At 32.4% G+C, this 19176-nt stretch overlaps 1 protein-coding gene across 1 annotated transcript; it reads left to right on the forward strand.

The window, feature by feature from the left end:
- The first annotated feature begins 5651 nt into the window (after positions 1-5651).
- Positions 5652-9648, forward strand: LOC105786148 (nitrate reductase [NADH]). Its single transcript, XM_012612465.2, has 4 exons — positions 5652-6772; positions 6876-7016; positions 7867-8099; positions 8186-9648. Exons 1-4 carry the CDS (start codon positions 5785-5787, stop codon positions 9521-9523), a joined length of 2700 nt encoding a protein of 899 aa, XP_012467919.1. The 5' UTR covers positions 5652-5784; the 3' UTR covers positions 9524-9648.
- Positions 9649-19176: the final 9528 nt, after the last annotated feature.

The following is a 19176-nucleotide window of genomic DNA, read 5'->3' on the forward strand; positions in this document are numbered from 1 at the left end:
CAACCTATTGTCACTTTGTCTACCACTGAACCTGAGTTTGTAGCTGCTACAACTTGTGTTAGCCAAGCTATTTGGTTGAGAAAAATTCTTGAAAAACTACACTTATAGCAACAAGGAGCAACAACAATCTTCTGTGACAATAATTCAGCAATCAAACTTTCCAAAAATCCAGTGTTACATGGAAGAAGTAAGTATATAGATGTAAAGTTTCATTATTTGAGGGACCTCACAAATAATGGAGTCATTGATTTAATTTATTGTAGGAGTGAAGACCAAGTTGCTGCCATCTTCACCAAATTTCTAAATATAGCTACATTTCAAAAGCTGAGGAAGTTGCTTGGAATCTGCACTTTGGAAGATTTAATGGTTTGAGGCTAACATCTTTTTAAACAAAAAATTTACAAATATTTGGTTTAATAGAGGATTTGTTAAGGTTGTATGTGGGGTTTGATTGAGTCAAAATAGGTGGTTTGTAGACCTTAAATTTAGAAGTTGGGTTGTTAGTGATTTGGTTAATATTTTTATTGATTTGTAGTGTCTCCTATTTTCTAGTTCATAGTAGTTGTTTTTTTTTTTTTTTGCCTATATAAAGCTTTGATATGTGAATAATAAATCACAACAGTTTCACAAGAACTTTGAGTTTATTTTTCTTCTATCTTTATTTTTCAATTCCCCTACATTCCAGCATAGAATACAAGAAATACAAAAAAAAGCTGAAGTTGAAGGAGTTTTCCTTTTTTCTTTACGTTGAATTTATTTTGTTAAGGAAAACATTGTGACTCCAACTATAAACAATAGTAATACATGCGCATAACACATGCTACAAATGACGAATAAAATACTATAATTTGTAATACAAATGCTATAGTCTATAAAAGGGGAAAAAAAGCTTAATAGACAAGAAGATAAACTGATAGTAACCACTATACTGGAAGGATTCAGAAATAACATAAAGATGCATCATCTTGATCCACCGCTGGTTATCGCAACCTAACCCCGTCACTGTCAAACCAATCTAACAATAAACTTCAGTCAATCAATAAACTACTGTCAAAAGTCCTAAGAGACAAACCACATTAATAGTGCATGGAAAGCTAGGAATCAAATGATCTATCCTCATCATCATCATTTTGAAGTCTAATCTTGTGAACATCATTACAAATTCACAATGTTTTATAATGATAAGACCATCTCTTAAAGTAAAAATTCCCTATGTAAGGGTTCTTAGTACTTATGTCATGGGTTGCGGATCAAAGCCAGTGATAATTGCGCAAAGAACATCTCATAGAAATCAATTGATAAAATGAGGCTCATTTAACCCAATTGAACTGACTTGACTCGTGGAACTTGTGGAGAAACCCATCTACTTAAAGCCTTGGTGGCCCAGTGAAACACTCCAATAAAACTAGAGTTACTAGGGTAAATAGTGTAAATCTTAAAGGGATAAAATTGTATAGAGTTTAAATCCCTTAGGAATCTTAATTGTAGATAGGCTCTAATCTTGAACGTCAATGTAACTCAATTTATATTGTTGATTTTAGAAGAACTTAACTATAAATAGAGGTCTACCCTATCATTTGTAATCACTTCATTATTAGTTGAATATATACTTGAGAGAATTTACTCAAACATCTTGTATGCATTATTTTTCTTTGGCTTTTCTATTCTTCGTTGCTCTTTCAATTTAAGTTTACTTCCGCTAGAATTTGGTGCCTTAGAGAAATTTTGCGAGAATTCTCACATTTGCAAGAGTTAGGCTAACGTAGGCAAATTCAAAGCAAAGAAATCACCTAAGGTCGTGCAGTTTGCGAGGCTAAAATTTTAGCCCGTGACAGTTGGTATTAGAGCTAAGGTTGCAAAGGCGCCATTGAGACTCGTGGGAGGTCCAAAAAATAAAATAGATCAAGGGATATGCTATTGACCTTTAAAAGTTGTGTGGTCTATCTCGAAGAATCCATGGGGAAAGTGAAGGAAACACTCGAGGTAGTGGAGACATACACTAAGATAAGCTCGATGAAAGAGTAGTTCAATGATTATGAAGCGCTCCTCAATACTATTGTAGGTAAGCTGATAGAGAAAAACGATGCTTTTGAAGTTGGGATAACAACTATGAAGGAAGAAAATGAAGCCACAATGACGGTTTTGAACGAAAAAATTAAAGAGCTCGAGAAAAAGCTTACTGTGTGCAGAGCTACTATGGGTAAAAAGGTGTTGAGTGCAACACTAAGCCGAGAGTTTGATGTCCCCAAATCGGAGAAGTTTGAGGAGGCAAGGTTCGCGAGAGAAGTGGACAACTTATTGTAGGAAATAGAGCAATACTTTCATGCTATGGGCATTAAGGATAATGATGCTAAGGTAAATAATATTGCTCAATATTTTACTGATTTTGCTCTTCTTTGGTGGATGTGTAGGTCCATAGATGAAAATGTGGTTAGGCTGTAATTGAGACTTAGGTAGAGTTCCAAAATGAGTTCAAGGAGTAGTTTACCCCCAATATGTTGAAGAAGCTCGAACTAAGATATATCAATTTTCGCTAAAAGATACAATTCGAGAGTATGTGAATGAGTTCAATAAATTAATACTTTAAATCACAGATTTGAGTGAGAATAAAGTATTTTTATTTTTCATGGATGGGCCAAAGTCATGGGTTAAACATGAATTAGAACATTGAGGGGTCCAAAAATTGTCAAAAAGCCATGATCGTAGAAGAATCTTTAATCGAGTTTGTTCCAAGAAAAGACAAGTTTGAGTCTTCCAAGTCTAGAGAGAAGGGCAATGGTAGGGAAGAAGAAGATGGACAGGGTGAGTTTAGTAGCGACAATAGTGGCCATAGTGGTAATAGGAAACCAAAAATTGGGAAGAGAAAACCCCACAAGCCGTGGGAAAAAAAGAAGAGATCATTGAAATGCTTCATTTGTAAAGGTCCGCATATGGTGAGGGACTGTTCAAAGCAATCCGTGTTTTTTACCATAAGAGAGGATAATAAGCCAGAAAAAGCTCTGATGATGCTTGGTTCAATTGTGGATGGGGTCAAAGCCAAGAGAAGAAATGTGAATGAAAAGAAGGCAGTGGAGTGCTTCTTATGTTGTGGTTCACATAGGATGCAAGATTGTCTAGAGCAATCTAAGCTGTCTGGAATCACTAAAGAAGTTTAAAGCGGAACTTTTTGAGGATAATGTATTTGAGCTTGTATCAATGATGCTCAAATCTGTTAAAGAGAAGAGGGATCGCAAGCAAAAAAGGTTGATGTATGTAGACATCAACATCACAGGTAAGAGGAAGAGTGCTCTTATTGATATGAGGGCATCATACATGTTCATATAAGAAAAAGTCGTGGGTAAAATTGGTCTCTCAGTTAGTGAATCAAATAAGAAGATCAAGACTATCAATTTCAAAGAGGTCCTAATTGTGGGAGTAGCATAAAGAGTTGAGCTACATATCGGTAAGTGGAAAGGCAAGGAAGATTTTGAGGTAATTCATCTAGATGATTACAATTTCATTCTTGGCTTGAATTTTCTTGATCGGATTAATGCACTTTTGGGTCATTTTTCTAACAGTATGTGCATCCTGGATACTCGACAACAACAATGTGTTGTGCTAGTGAGTCAAGACATGAAGGGTGAAACGAATGTATTGTCAAGAATCCAACTAGCTGAGGATGTTCATTATGGAAAGAACATCGACTGGGTAAATCGGACTGTTAAGAAGACTACTTAAGAAATGCTAAATAGGAAACAAATTGATATGAAGCTTGTTAAGTTATCAGTGCGGCTACCACCTATTAGAAATGTGGGTTGTGTATCGAACTTTGGGGGTAATGTGGCGATGCAAACTGGGCAACTGAGACGAGTAAATACAACGTGTGAGGTACATATCAAACACTTTGGTAATGTTTTTACATTATGGCTTATTGGCTTGGCAAGGACACAAGAGTCTTTTCAGTGTTTTGAAGTAGGTAGGCCAAAGGGCATACAAACCAGAGTTAGTAGTGAGACTCAAAGTTAACCCGATGTTCAAAATGGGTGTGCTAAAGCCTATTTATGCAGATCAAGGGGATCTCGATCAAGGCAAGTCACAATGTGAGCAAGTAAGAGTGGTGGACTCTTGCAAACGAGTAATACTATAAAGGAAAGAAACAGTTCAAGTTAGGAGACAACGGAAGCCAAGGCAAGTGTTTCGAGGGGCGGGACTACCTGACAATGAAGCTAGTTAGGAATTGGCAGAGGCATTGAGAGAGTTCCGAGGTGAGTCAAACTAGTGTTATTCTGAAGATGCAATGAGGGTGTTGGGAGAACGGGTGGGGGAGAATGTCACGGGCCGCGGACCAAAGCTTATGACGATTGTAAAAAGAATGTTCCGTAGAGGTCAATTGATGAAATAGGGCTCACTTAACCCAACTAAACTGGCCCGACTCATGAAACCCGTAGAGAAATCCATTTACTTGAAGCATTGGTGACCTAGGGAAACACTCTAGTAAAACTAGAGTTACCAGGGTAAATAGAGTAAATCCAAAAGGGATAAGATTGTATAAAGTTTAAATCCCTTAGGACTCTTAATTGTAGATAGGCTCTAATCTTGACTATCAATGTAACTCAAACTGTACTGTTGATTCTGGGAGAGCTCAACTATAAATAGAGGCCTCCCCTTTCATTTGTAATCACTTCATTCATAATTGAATATATATCTGAGAGCATTTACTCAAACATCTTGTATGCATTATTTTCATTTGAGTTTTCTGTTCTTTGTTGCTCGTTTGATTCAAGTTTGCTTCTGTTAGAATTTGGTGCCTTAGAAAAATTTTGCGAGAATTCTCACCTTTGCATGAGTGAAGCTGACTTAGGCAGATTCAAAGTAAAGAAATCATCTAAGGCCGCACAATTTACGAGACTAAAGTTCTAGTCCCATGACACTTAGACATAGTTGGTGTTACCAACCTTCTCCTTATTTATCAAAAGAAGTATATTTTTTAAATTTAAATTTTTATTTTAAAATAATAAAAATAACTTCTCAATCTAAAACTATATTTATATTTTAAATTTAACTTATTTTAAATAAAAAATAGTTTTTAGGATGTTATGAACAATAAATACAAGACTTTTACATTTTCGAGAAAGAATTGTTTTATAACCCACTAAAATTTAGGGTAATTTAATCTTAAGTCTCATGTTAAAAAGAATGTAAAATTAAATAGTGGAGAAGTAAGCTTTTAAGGGATATTTTATTACTAGGTAATTAATTTAAAAATTGAAAGTTAATTCTAACTTATTGTTGTAATCTTAGTTTGGTTTGTTGGTAATCTATTTTCCAAATCTTTTATAAAGCATCTACTACACCAACGATGAAGTTACCTATTTCTACAAATAATTAACTATAACCTTACTTCAAAAATTAAAAATTCAATTTATTTTTACTTTAAATGAAAATTATTAACTTAGAATCTCGAATTGAACTGTTTACATCTCTAAGTATAGTTTGAGTGTTTACCCTTTAATAATTCACCCAAAAATATATTAACATAAAAAGGGGAAAAAAACCAAAACAAATGAGCACCACATAGGGGCGTCTCGATTTTAGTATTTATATAAAAATATATATAGTAGTAAATCATAGAGCCTATTTTCTATTTGACAAGTTTCTACCCACAAAGGCCCCCAAAGAGCCTATATAATGACTTCACCCCCATCCTACTTCCTTCAATTTCCTTCAGTGAAACACACTCCAAAAGAAGGGAAAAAGTGAGAGGAAGTGAAAGAGTCGTTTTTCTTTTCCAAGAAGCTCTTCCCCATGGCGGCTTACGTCGATAATCGACAGTTCAGGCGCCTTGAACCGGCTTTGAACGGTGTTTTTGCCCCGTTGAAGCCCGGTCCAAGTACCCAAATCCACCGCCCTGTCAAACATGTTTTCATCGACCATGAATATGATGACTCTTCCAGTGATGATGAAGGAAATGAGATCAACGGGCATTACAAAGAGTTGATTATCAAGTCCGGTAACGAGCTTGAACCTTCCATCTTGGACCCTAGAGATGAAGCAACGGCCGATAACTGGGTCGAGCGTAACGCTTCCATGGTTCGTCTCACCGGCAAACACCCTTTCAACTCTGAACCTCCCTTGAACCGCCTCATGCACCATGGTTTCATCACTCCTGTTCCTCTTCACTACGTTCGTAACCATGGTCAAGTCCCTAAAGCTTCTTGGGATGACTGGACCGTTGAAGTCGCCGGTTTAGTTAAACGACCGGTGAAGTTAACCATGGATCAACTGGTTAACGAGTTCCAAAGCCGTGAGTTCCCGGTTACCCTGGTTTGTGCTGGGAATCGACGTAAAGAACAAAACATGATCAAACAAACCATAGGTTTCAACTGGGGAGCAGCTGGGATTTCCACATCAGTGTGGAGAGGTGTTCCATTGTGTGACGTGCTCAAACGATGTGGGATCCTTAGCAAGAAACATGATGCCTTAAATGTGTGCTTCGAAGGGGCTGAAGATTTACCAGGAGGCGGTGGTTCCAAGTATGGAACTAGCATAAAAAAGGAGTTCGCCATGGACCCTTCTCGGGATATTATCTTAGCTTACATGCAAAATGGTAAGCTTTTAACTCCAGATCATGGATTCCCGGTACGGATGATCATCCCAGGGTTCATCGGTGGACGAATGGTGAAATGGTTGAAGAGAATTATCGTTACCACACAAGAATCAGACAATTATTATCACTATAAAGATAACAGAGTACTTCCTTCTCATGTTGATGCCGAGCTGGCCAACGCTGAAGGTAAAAATAAACAATCCCTATTTTTTCTTTTTACAGAGCAGTAAAAATATTATAAGATTATTCGTGCATGGGAAATGCTAACATTGTGATGTAATGTGTGAAGGTTGGTGGTATAAACCGGAATATATCATCAATGAGTTGAACATTAACTCGGCGATAACGACGCCTTGTCATGAAGAGATCTTGCCGATCAACGCGTGGACCACTCAAAGGCCATATACGTTAAGGGGCTATGCATATTCCGGTGAGTTCCTCTGACAGATTCCTTTGTTCTTTCGAAGGGAATCTTTTACTTTTTTATTTTATTTTATGTTTTTTGGGTTCATCTCCAGTCGAAATCTAAGTATGCAAAGAACTAAATGAAATGTGGGTACGTAAAAGACAAGATTTAAGTGTCTACTGATACATGCCTTCCTACTTACGCTTTTGTTTGATTAGATACAAGGATTCACCGATGGATGGGAAACCATTGGAAGCCGTTATAGATCTTAGTGCATAAAAGAAAAATAATTTGATATTTTGTCTTGTACCATATAAAGAAAGAATAAAAAGTTTCATATTTAAAATTCTTTTAAAAGAAAAGAAAGATGGGATTCTAGTTATTAGAATTTCTCGAGTTACAATGTTACATCAAGTCCATTGGAATTTCCTTAAGATTGGGTTGTACTTTGGAACATAGGATAGATACAATTGCTTTTGTTTCCCTTATCATTTAGGGAAAAGTGCTGCTGGTTTTTGAATGCCAAACTCTTAAGAAGCCTGTAAGATTTCCAAGAGCCAACTCTGGTTTGTTTAGTTAAGTTGGCAATTTCTGTTTGACATCACAACACAAACAAACAAACATATACAAAAACTAAAGAGTTAAAGGCTAAATGGGGAAAAAGGTTGGATTGAAACCTGTGTGCTGGGGAATGCATGTAAGTGGGCAATATGGAATTAGTCTTTTTTCCTGTTTTAAGAAGAGTCGTGGTTATTAAGGTACTTGCATAATTAAACGTGCTTTTTATATAATTACTTGGTTACTTTTTTATTAAGTAGCTGTAGGAATATAACGTCTTTCTTGACTTAATATTCTATATATGAATTGACAACAGGGGGAGGGAAGAAGGTGACACGTGTGGAGGTAACAATGGATGGTGGAGAAACATGGCAAGTGTGTACCGTGGACCACCCTGAGCAACCAAACAAATATGGAAAGTACTGGTGCTGGTGCTTCTGGTCCTTGGAGGTTGAGGTTCTTGATCTGCTGGGAGCCAAGGAAATTGCAGTCCGAGCCTGGGATCAGACCCTTAACACCCAACCCGAGAAGCTCATATGGAATGTCATGGTACATACAGTTTTTGGAACTAAGCTTGTTTATATTATTCAAAGGAATTAAGTTCAGTAAGTAATGAATGAATGATGATGTAACAGGGAATGATGAACAACTGCTGGTTCCGAGTAAAAACAAACGTTTGCAAGCCACACAAAGGAGAAATCGGTATGGTATTCGAGCACCCAACGTTGCCAGGAAACCAAACCGGGGGATGGATGGCTAAGGAACGCCACCTTGAAAAATCAATATCTGATGCTAACCCCACTTTAAAGAAGAGTGTTTCATCTCCTTTCATGAACACTGCCTCTAAAACATTTTCAATGTCTGAGGTTAAGAAACATAACTCTGCTGATTCCGCTTGGATCGTCGTCCACGGCCATATCTACGACTGCACTCGGTTCCTTAAGGATCATCCTGGTGGCGCTGACAGTATTTTGATCAATGCTGGAACCGATTGTACTGAAGAATTTGATGCTATCCACTCTGATAAAGCCAAGAAACTGCTTGAAGATTATCGAATCGGTGAGTTGACCACTTCGGGTTATGCGTCCGACTCGTCGACCTCATCCCCTAATTCCTCCGTGCATGGGGCATCCAATGTAATGAGCTTTTTAGCTCCTATTAAGGAAGCTGTGCCTACAAAACCTGTAGCTCTGGTTCCACGTGAGAAAATCCCATGCAAACTCATCCAAAAAACATCCATCTCCCATGACGTCCGTGTGTTCAGATTTGCATTGCCATCCGAAGATCAAGTGCTGGGATTACCCGTTGGAAAGCACATATTTTTATGTGCCACCATTGATGATAAGCTTTGCATGAGAGCCTACACTCCGACTAGTGCCATCGATGAAGTAGGTCACTTTGATCTAGTGGTCAAGGTTTATTTCAAAGGGGTACACCCAAAATTCCCTAATGGAGGGCTCATGTCACAGTATTTGGACTCACTCCCACTAGGTTCATTCCTAGACGTGAAGGGTCCTTTAGGTCACATTGAATACACAGGTCGAGGCAACTTTCAGGTCCATGGCAAACCCAAGTTTGCCAACAAGTTAGCAATGCTGGCAGGTGGGACAGGGATCACCCCAATCTATCAAGTCATCCAAGCAATCTTGAAGGACCCAGAGGACAAAACAGAGATGTACGTGGTGTATGCCAACCGAACCGAAGACGATATTTTGCTGAAAGAAGAGCTAGATGGTTGGGCAAAGAAGCATGATCGATTGAAGGTATGGTACGTGGTGCAAGAATCAATCAGAGAAGGATGGCAATATAGCTTGGGTTTCATAACCGAAAGCATCTTGAGAGAGCATATCCCGGTGGGTTCCAACGACACTCTTGCCTTGGCTTGTGGGCCGCCGCCAATGATTCAGTTCGCTGTGCAGCCTAATTTGGAGAAGATGAACTATGACGTTAAGGATTCTTTGTTGGTTTTCTAGAGCAATAAAAGAAAGTGCATATGATATCACCAAAGTTTGTGTATGTATATATATTTATAATTTATATCCCTCCTTCCCTGCATTATTCCTTTTTTCCCTATATACATAAATTTGTTTTTTACTCACTGTTTTCTGTATCATTCTTATTTACTCCCAATTTTCTCTTTGGTCTTTCATTTTCGAGAATGATAATGTACATTATATAAAATAAAGGGCGGAGTTGATGTTTTTCCTTTCTTGAACGTCACCCAATATTACCAAAAGAAATTGTGGCGTTGATTGTTTAGCCAATCAGGTACATGAAATTAAGCAAGCATTCAATAATGAATGTACAGCCTGCATTAATTTGTATGATTGTTCTGTAATCGTCACGTTATAATTCAAGACAAGTAGCATATCTCATACCATAAATAGATAAATAAAGAGAAAACCGAGATCTTCATCAACGCCATTGAATATAAAGACAGGATGTGATGTGTTTGTGACCGCCATCAAACCCACTCCGCTGCAAATTTATCGATTCACCTGCAAATCTGTTATATCGCCTTGAGTAATTTTGAATATTTTAATTTATATTTAAAATTAAATTAATAATTATTATGTGATCATAATAATAAAAGAAATATTAATTAACATGAAATCATATTTACTTAAAAATAATCGATTCATAAAAATTTCAAGTCTATAAAAATATTAAATATAATTAGATAAATTAAAAATAATAAAAATTCAAGTTTTTATAATTAATTAAATATTTTTTTCTAAACACGATAATAATTAAATTATATTAAAATCATTTTTTATAATTGATAAAAATTAAATGTATGAGATTAACATTATATATAATAAAAAATGCAATACCAATATATTAGTAATCTAATAGTATTTATAACGTATAAGTTTATTTATTTTTCTTAATTTATATGTCAAAATCAAAAGAAAATAAATATGTTTTATAATAAATTTTATATTTTATAATTAAATTATTTTTATAAATACTAATTGAATCTAATCAAACCAGTTTGATTCAATACAAATCTTGACTCGAAAAATAGCATGACTCAAATTTATTTAAAAATTATGATAAATAAAATCAATTAATTAAGAATTATAATTTTTAAATCTATAAAATCAATTAATATAAAATAAAATAGTTATAATTATTTCATTAATGACATTTCTATTATAATCTTGATATATTTATGTTTTACGTTTATTTTTATAATAAATTAATAATATAAAATGATTATAAGTATTATATTAATATTGTTCTAATTATTAGTGGTGCAATAATCATTCCTTAATTAAAATCTCAATTCATATTAAACCACATTTAAAATTTTATATTAATTATTACTTGATTAATTAGTGTTGTAGTTATAAACCAAATAAAAATAATATTTGACAGGTTTTGTTTTCATCACGAAATTATTATTGATCGATACGTGGTACTTTTACTATTATTTGATTTTAATAATATTTATACAACTGTAAATGTCTCATCATGATGTAATAAAGTATTAAAGTAATAATTTTTATAGATAAAATTTTGACTCAATGATTAATTATGTGTCACACTTACATGAAATATTAGTAAATATATATAATATAAAATTTATGTGGAAATGTGTACTAAATTAACAAATTGTTGTTGGACTATTTTAGTTATCAATTATTATTTCTATGTAACATAAAAAATAGTAATGTAAAATTATTAAATATATTGTCAATATTAAATACAATAAATTTGTGCATCATATGGATAAGAAATTAGTTTTAATTCTATTATAAATTATAAAAAATTTAAAATTCTATATGTTTTTAAATGTTTATTTTTAATTTTAGAAAATGATTTTATTATAATATTAATGTTTAATTTTATAATTAACAATGTGTGGCTCCAATAATATGACATGATATGATATTTTTATTTGGTGTCATGCATTTATTGAGTCATAATTATTCTCAAGTCAGCTATTTATCTAAATGTATTAGTTCAAGAGGCTGAAATTTTTTAAATATCTTTTGGTATTTTTATATTTATTTTATTATTCATATTCATTTTATGACTCCTTTTCTAATTGGGGTGAAATTAAAAAAAAATTATGGACTAGATTTTAATTATATATTTTATGAGAGTTAAAATAAAAATTTATCATTTTAATAGTTTATATTTTTATAATTTTTAAAGTACTAAACTAAAATTTTGTCATTTTAAAGTGTCAAAGTGTAATTTTACCATGTATTAATTTATAAATTTTAAAGAATTAAAACTCAAATCATTTTAGGGGATCAGACCTTCTACCAACCCCTATGGCATCGCCTCTATGCCTAATAATATTATATTTAAAATTAAAATCGTATATTTTTTACAAATATAATATATTTTACTATTACACCCAAAACTTACTGGTTTAAGCGAATTAGATTCCCTTGAATGATAGTACAAGACATAGATGTGTAGGTAATTGAAAAACACAAGGCAGAGTTGTGAGAATTAGGAGGTGGGTCCAGTAAGCATTAGAAAGTAGAAAGAGCAGTGGCCGCGTACGTGAGGTGCATGGCTGGCTGCTGCCCCTATTCTGACCCAATTTTAAACAACCTTTGGTGCTTGGAACGTTGAAGGGTCACCCTTTCAGTTGGTTTCCACAATCGCCCCTTACCTCATTTTTCGTCTTTTCTCAATTTCATACTTTAAACACTTGAGATCTTCAATCTCGTCTCTGAATATTATATATCAAGTCAATTAAATATTCCTTAAATTACTTACTAAGTTGGAATCATTTTCACATTTAAAAATTTAGAATCTTTTAGAATAAGAATATATTCTTATATCTTATTTTGTCAGTTTTATCTGAATCAATTGAATTAAATCACTATGAATCGGGCTTCCGAACAAAACTTTTACTACCTACACCAACTATGATTTTCAATTCTTTAATTTAATTCTAGGTTTGAAAGATGAAAGATGAAATAAAAATTGGGTAGATGGACAAATTTTAGTGGAACACTACCACTTTATGAATAAAAAGTGGCTTTGACTATTATATAAGGATGCACTTTAATGAGCCATGCCATTAGCCATGATGACCAACGCATTTTCCGTCTCATATTTCCCTCCTATGGTAGTAGGATATTTTGGATCTTTTACCGAAGTTTAAGAAAAGAAAAAACATATACTTTTAGCCTATATATGACTGTGATCTAGGATTGAAGATTCATAGGCTTTAATTAAACTAACAATTGCCTTCCGCTCAACGGTAATAAAGCATTAAATGTGAAGTATTTTTATTTTTTTTAATAATATCATTATAAATTCTCATCATATATGTTCTTTATGACATAAGATCTAAAACTATTCATAGTCCCTCCTAACCCATAAATAGGAAGATAATGTGTTTCAGTACACTCAAACCTACGTCCTCTTGCATTGACAATAATACCCATGCTATGATTTATTTTATATCTGAAATTACTAAATGAAATTATAGCATTGTGTAATTCTAACAAAAGTTAGGTAACAAATATCAAAAGGAAATTAAAAGGTAGGCAAGTGATGAGATCAGTGTCATAGATTTTTTATTTTATTTTTTTTATTTGTAGATTATAAGAAGAGGATAAAGCCCAAATAGTAACGTAACTACGCGACTCGAATTCAGGTCACATCTAGAGCGATAAATACCTTAACCATCGGGTCATCAACATTATAAATTTGTTTGTGAGCTTAATTTGAAATTAATGTGATAAATTAATTGGTTGATAGCGGCGGTAGGTAGAGTATAATATTGAAAAGTCCGCACAACTTAGAAATATGGCCTCCAAACACTTTGGGTGGTGCCAACATTTGGCCATTTTATAAAATATTTGTTTTTTTAAGGCCAATTTTTTAATTTCATTTGAAGCTTTTGGGTTTTATTTTTAATTCAAATATCAGACCTTTAGTAAAATGTCATACTTGATAAATTATATAGGAAAATAGTACGAAATTGGTGAGTGGGGCCAAAAGCACCCTACGACTCGTTTTCCCCGTCCACTTTTTCTCTAGTGATTAAAGTTCGGCAAATAAATCGAGAAAATCAATGCGAGTCGATGTATTCAATTTGGTTCGGATTTTGTATAATTTAATTTGATTTAGAGTTGATGTTATCTCTTAAATTTTACAATTCTATTCGAGTTTGGGTTTTTTTTCATGAAAATTATTTTATTTAAATTGAATCGAATGAAAAAAAATCTTATGTTTAAAGGAATAATAATAAAATAATAGATGAAATATGAACTAATTTATTTAGTCCAATAATTATTATGTTATAAAAACTAAATATAATCATGCAAAAATTACCAAGTGTTTCATTAAAAAAATTGAAATTGTAGTTTTATATTAGGATAAATGAATTATAAGATTAGAAAAAAATTATGGAACATTATAGTATTTTATTTATAAAAGAAATAATCAATTATATATATTTGAATTTAACCGATTATATGACATATTGCAATGATTCAATTATAACTAATTAAAGCTAACAATTAATTAAGCTAATTAAAAGAAATGTTATGGTAAAATATTATATATATATATATAGGCATAATGATTTATTTGACCCTCCACTTTATAAAAAATCATTTTAGCCTTCCATTTAATTTTGACCTCTTTTAGTCATTGAATTTACATTATTTGTTAAATCACCCCAAAATAAATGGAAAAATTAACGCTTGTTAACTTTGTTGATGTGTCATATATGTAAATTGCCATGTTAGCAATTAATTAATTTTAAAAATAAAAATATACTTTTATGATTTTTATTCTTCTTAATAATTTTAATGCTTTTAAAATTTTAAAATAATCTTTTGAATTTTTTAAGATTTAAAAATTTAATTGTTAATGTGATATCGGCGTGTATACCACATTAACTAAAATTAACATACGTTAACTTTTTCATCCATTTTGAGGTGATTTGACAAATAACGCAAGTTTAAGGGCTAGATAAGGCGAAAAATCAAATGGAGGGCTAAAATGACCTTTTTTATAAAGTTGGAAGTCAAATAAATCATTATGCCATATATATATATATATATATGAATGGTTTGTGTATTACATTTGCTTTTAACAACTTTAAAAGATTTATCATCTTAATATCAACTTAAAATAAATTTTTAAATGATTGTTTGAATGATTATGATATTAATTTAATTATTTAGTTCATTTTATAAATGCATAAATAAATCTAAAAGCATATATTATGATTGTTGTGAAAAAAATACAATATTAGAATTTTTACAAGATAATATTCTTTTTTGGACAAACAAGACCAGAATTGTTGGAAAAAAAACCTCCAAATGAAACCGAATTGAACTGAAATTATTAGTTTTAGATATTTCAATTTTCACTCAATATAGTTGATTTTGGTTTCAAAAGTAAAAAATCGAATTGAGTGGTTTAGTTCAATCTTTATCCAAAAATTGAACTAAATCGAATCGAATACACCCGTTACTAGTCACTTGCCCAGTCATCAATTTCAGTCATTTGTTTTGTTTTTCTTTTAAATCAAATTGTTGATACCAACTGTAATTTAACATACAATGAAGATGCATCACTCTTGTAGTTGAAGATGTAGAAGATATATGCTAAAATTTATCCAAATCTCAAAATGATGATGCACACATAACCATGGCAGGTAAGATGTTGGGGCTAATTGAAGCAAACAACCAACTAGCACGAGCACTATCTTGTTCTTTATATGCTAGATAGATCAGATTCTCAATCTTATTGCCAGATTCATTCACTAAAATCTCTTGAATATTCATAGCACTTTTAATGTATTTGTTTAAAGAATGACTTACAACAATGAAGTAAACTTGTTGCCATAACAAGTAATTGGTTCAATCTAGCAAAATCATAATAATCTTATTGTAGAATGGGTTAGTACCTTGAGTTTCAAACAACATCTGAGAATCATCCCCTGATTGCACACTGAGTCTATAAATGTTATAATTTAGCCTAACAAATGAAAGTGATGATCTTAAAATCAACTCTAGCAACAAGCTTACTCAAACCCCGATTCAATAATTTCCAAATCTAACTTTGATACCATGATGGATAACGCTCAAACAATATGAAAATATAAAAAACATACAAAAAAAAAAAAAAGGAAATGAAGAAAGAACAAAATTTGATATATTTCTTTGTATTTGTAAAACTGAAAATTTGTTTATACAAATATTAGTATTTATAACCCAACTATCACGCTCTAACTATTACGAACTAATTATCAACAACCTTTAACAAACTTACTGCTACTTAGTTACACTAACTAAATAGTAATTAATTATCTCTAACATATATACATGTAGATCAATATATGTTTTAAGAAACTAAAAAAGAAACAGATTTGAAGCCATTTATCATCATTTTACATAAATTATTTTCCAATCTCTAAATCGTATTTCACCACAATAATATGATTCAAGTAAAATTAAAAATATATTGATGGCAAACCAAGCATACCAAATATGAATTCTAAGTCTTGAGAATGACGCAATTTATATTGATTAAAAGTCTACCATAGCATTTAAATCTATGTTTGACAAGAGAAAAGCTTTGGGAAAAGATACACAAATAAATCAATGGGGCAGGAGAGAGCGATTGTGTTCATACAAATCAGTGGTTGAAAATGGGGATAAGGGGAACAACATTGTCAATCACATTCCAAAGCCATTATACTCTATTTATTTAAAATCCAAAATATCTTCAGATTTTGCAACCTATATTTCTTTTCTTTTTTACAACCTATTTATCTACCATATTTACTCAGATATTCTCCAATGCTATAATTACATGCTACAAATATTTATTTATGATTACACATTTAGTGGATATTAATCATTAATTTATGAGTAAATTTATAATTTGGTCACTGAACTATTCGAAAGTTTCGCTAGCGAGCTCCAAGCCATGGTCCGATGATCGATATGGTGGATCAGTACTCATCGACGAGTAGAAAAACATACCTTAGATCCAAGTCCATCTGACGGTCAGTGTCAGAGATAAGAGAAAAAAGTTGTTTAGATTTTTGTTTGCAGATTCGTGACATCCCCAAAATTGTTTCATGAAAAATAAATTGAAATATGAAAGAGGAGGAGAAAAAGAGATTCCCATTGGTGCAGACATCGGTTTTAACAGCCTTGTGACTCGAATAAAAACTTTTGAATCGTTCAGTGATCAAATTATAAATCAAAACAATAATTTAGCGATTAATGATGCAATTTACCCAAAAAAAAAAAAAGAGTCACAAATTAGTTTAGAATGTTGCTAATTGTATAAAAACACGTAACATAAAGTCGCTTATGAAATTAGATATTTATGATGAGAAGAAATAGAAAAGAATTTTCAATATCATCAGACCTCTTCTCGTGGATTTAGGCTACAGTAGCTAAACTATATATTTATTTGTATATATTTTTAAATATTTAAATAAATCAAAATCTTTTAAAATTAAAAAATCAAAGATCTAAACTGATCTGAACCGATGAGATTGATTCTAAATGATTCAGCTATTAGGCTCCATTCTATTTCATGTTTGAAAAATCAAAATGCTACACAACAATTTTATATTAAATTATTGTGAAGAAAAATTATAATTATTCGATAAAATTAATAAATACAATTAAGAGAACTGTTTAAACTACAAATAAAATTAGTAGAAAATTTATGATGAAATTGATAAATATGTGAATGAAAATAATTAGCAGGCTAAGCTAAGAGGCAAGAAAAGGTTCCTCCCAAGCAAGCAATGTGGGCCTGGAGGCTCAACCAATTTTCTCATAGAGGCCCAGCCCACTGCCAAAATCTTAACAAACTCTCTCAACCTTGCTTTCCACCTATCTAATTCAGGACTCCTTTTTTATTGGGTTTTGGATTCTAAAAGTATTTTTCCACCCAATCAAAAACATCTTATTTTTTAGGTTAAAATTGCGATACAAAAAGTATTTTTTATCTATACCTAAAAACGGAGATTGTTTTAATTGTTTTTAGCTTTTAATTTTTGCATTTGAAAGAAAAAATGATCAAAATACTCTTATTTATATTAGTTATTTCAATCATATATAAAAATTTAAATTATTTAAATATCTCATGTTTCATTATATTAAATTGTTTGAAAATTATTTATCATTATATTAATTTTTAAAATATAATTTGTAATAAGTCAACTTCGGCCTGGGTCCAAATCATAATTATAAAACACAAAATAATAGTCCACAGTCCATTTACCACATATGCAGCCCAATATGCATTAAACCCAAAAGCCCAATTTACAAACCCAAACACTAAAAAAACCCTAGACGGCCCAAGTGGCCCACTATCCTAACATTTTCAGAAAAAGAACCTAACCCTAGCCCCCTTTTCAGCTGCTGCCACCGCACCTTTCCCACGCGCTCCTCCGTACCGCCACGTCGACCTCCGTACACAGGTTGGCCCTTATACCTGCAAAACAAACATGCAGACATAGAGGCGAAGAAAAGATAGCATTGTATTTTTCTTTTTTCTTTTCAGCTATAAAAAGCCACAAAAATCGAATATAAAATTTTACGGAGAGATTCAATACAAAAATCAAAAAAATTCAAACGCAAAAAAGAGGCTTCGAGGGTAGTTTATTTCTTTGTTATTATTCTTTTTTTTTCTTTTCTTCGTTTTCATTTTTTAGGAAGAAACCCATAAAATAAAAAGGGACTGAAAACTTACCCTTTTGCCACGTTTTGCACCATCGTGGGAGGCCGAGGTTCGTCGTTTTCGATGGAAAAACGACGCCTTTTTGGGGTCGGAGAGTCGAAAAGCCAAAAAATGGCCTTTTCTGACTTTTTGGCCACCGTGGACAGCGACGCCGTCGCTGGCGACTGGTGGCTTCCATGACGGCCCGATTGCCGAAGCCATGGCCGTAGTTTTTTGACTTTTTTTTAGAGAAATGGGAGAAATGAAAATTAAAAAAAATGGTTTTTATAAAGAATAGAAACGACGCCGTTTTGGGCCTTAACCCCAGTGGCCAAAACGACATTGTTTCACCCCTTTAACCCTCCCATTGACCCGACTCACAGGAGGATCTGCGTGTTTTTGTGGAAGGGTCTATTTGCTCGTTAGACCCTTCCGCATTATTCAATTGTTTTAATCCAATCATTTTTATTTTATTTTATTTTTTTCTAATTTGTACTTCGAATTTTATTTCATTTTTGATTTAGTCCTAGCAAAACGTCGCGTTTCAGAGGGCAGGGATATTTCCCTAGTTGGTCCCTCTAAGTTATTCGCGCCTTTCAAATGGGTCCTCTACCTTATTTTCATTCTCGATTTTTATCCAAATTTTTTATTAAACTTCAATGTAGTCCTTTTGCGCTTATTTTATTATAATTTTAGCCCCTCTTATATTCATAAACTTATTTTATTAGAATTTAGGCTCTTAATTTTATTTTAATGTCAATTTAATCCCCATCTATCTCTGTCTAGGTTTATTTTCTTTTTTGTTGTGTTTTATTTATTTTATTTATTTGCTTGCCATTTCTTTTTTATTTTGATTTTCGTATTTAATGTTGTTTTATTTTATTTATTTTATTCTTGACTTTCATTGTTGTTGTTGTTATTATTATCATTATTATTATTATTATTG

Source organism: Gossypium raimondii, chromosome 1, assembly GCF_025698545.1.
Source record: "Gossypium raimondii isolate GPD5lz chromosome 1, ASM2569854v1, whole genome shotgun sequence".
Lineage (NCBI taxonomy): Eukaryota > Viridiplantae > Streptophyta > Magnoliopsida > Malvales > Malvaceae > Gossypium > Gossypium raimondii.

Bases quoted from the DNA above. Each gene is read 5' to 3' on its own strand.
- LOC105786148 (XM_012612465.2), top strand. From the start codon at position 5,785: ATGGCGGCTTACGTCGATAATCGACAGTTCAGGCGCCTTGAACCGGCT. The intron at 7,017-7,866 runs GTGAGTTCCTCT...AATTGACAACAG, and splicing joins AAGGGGCTATGCATATTCCG to GGGGAGGGAAGAAGGTGACA. The intron at 8,100-8,185 runs GTACATACAGTT...ATGATGTAACAG, and splicing joins AGCTCATATGGAATGTCATG to GGAATGATGAACAACTGCTG.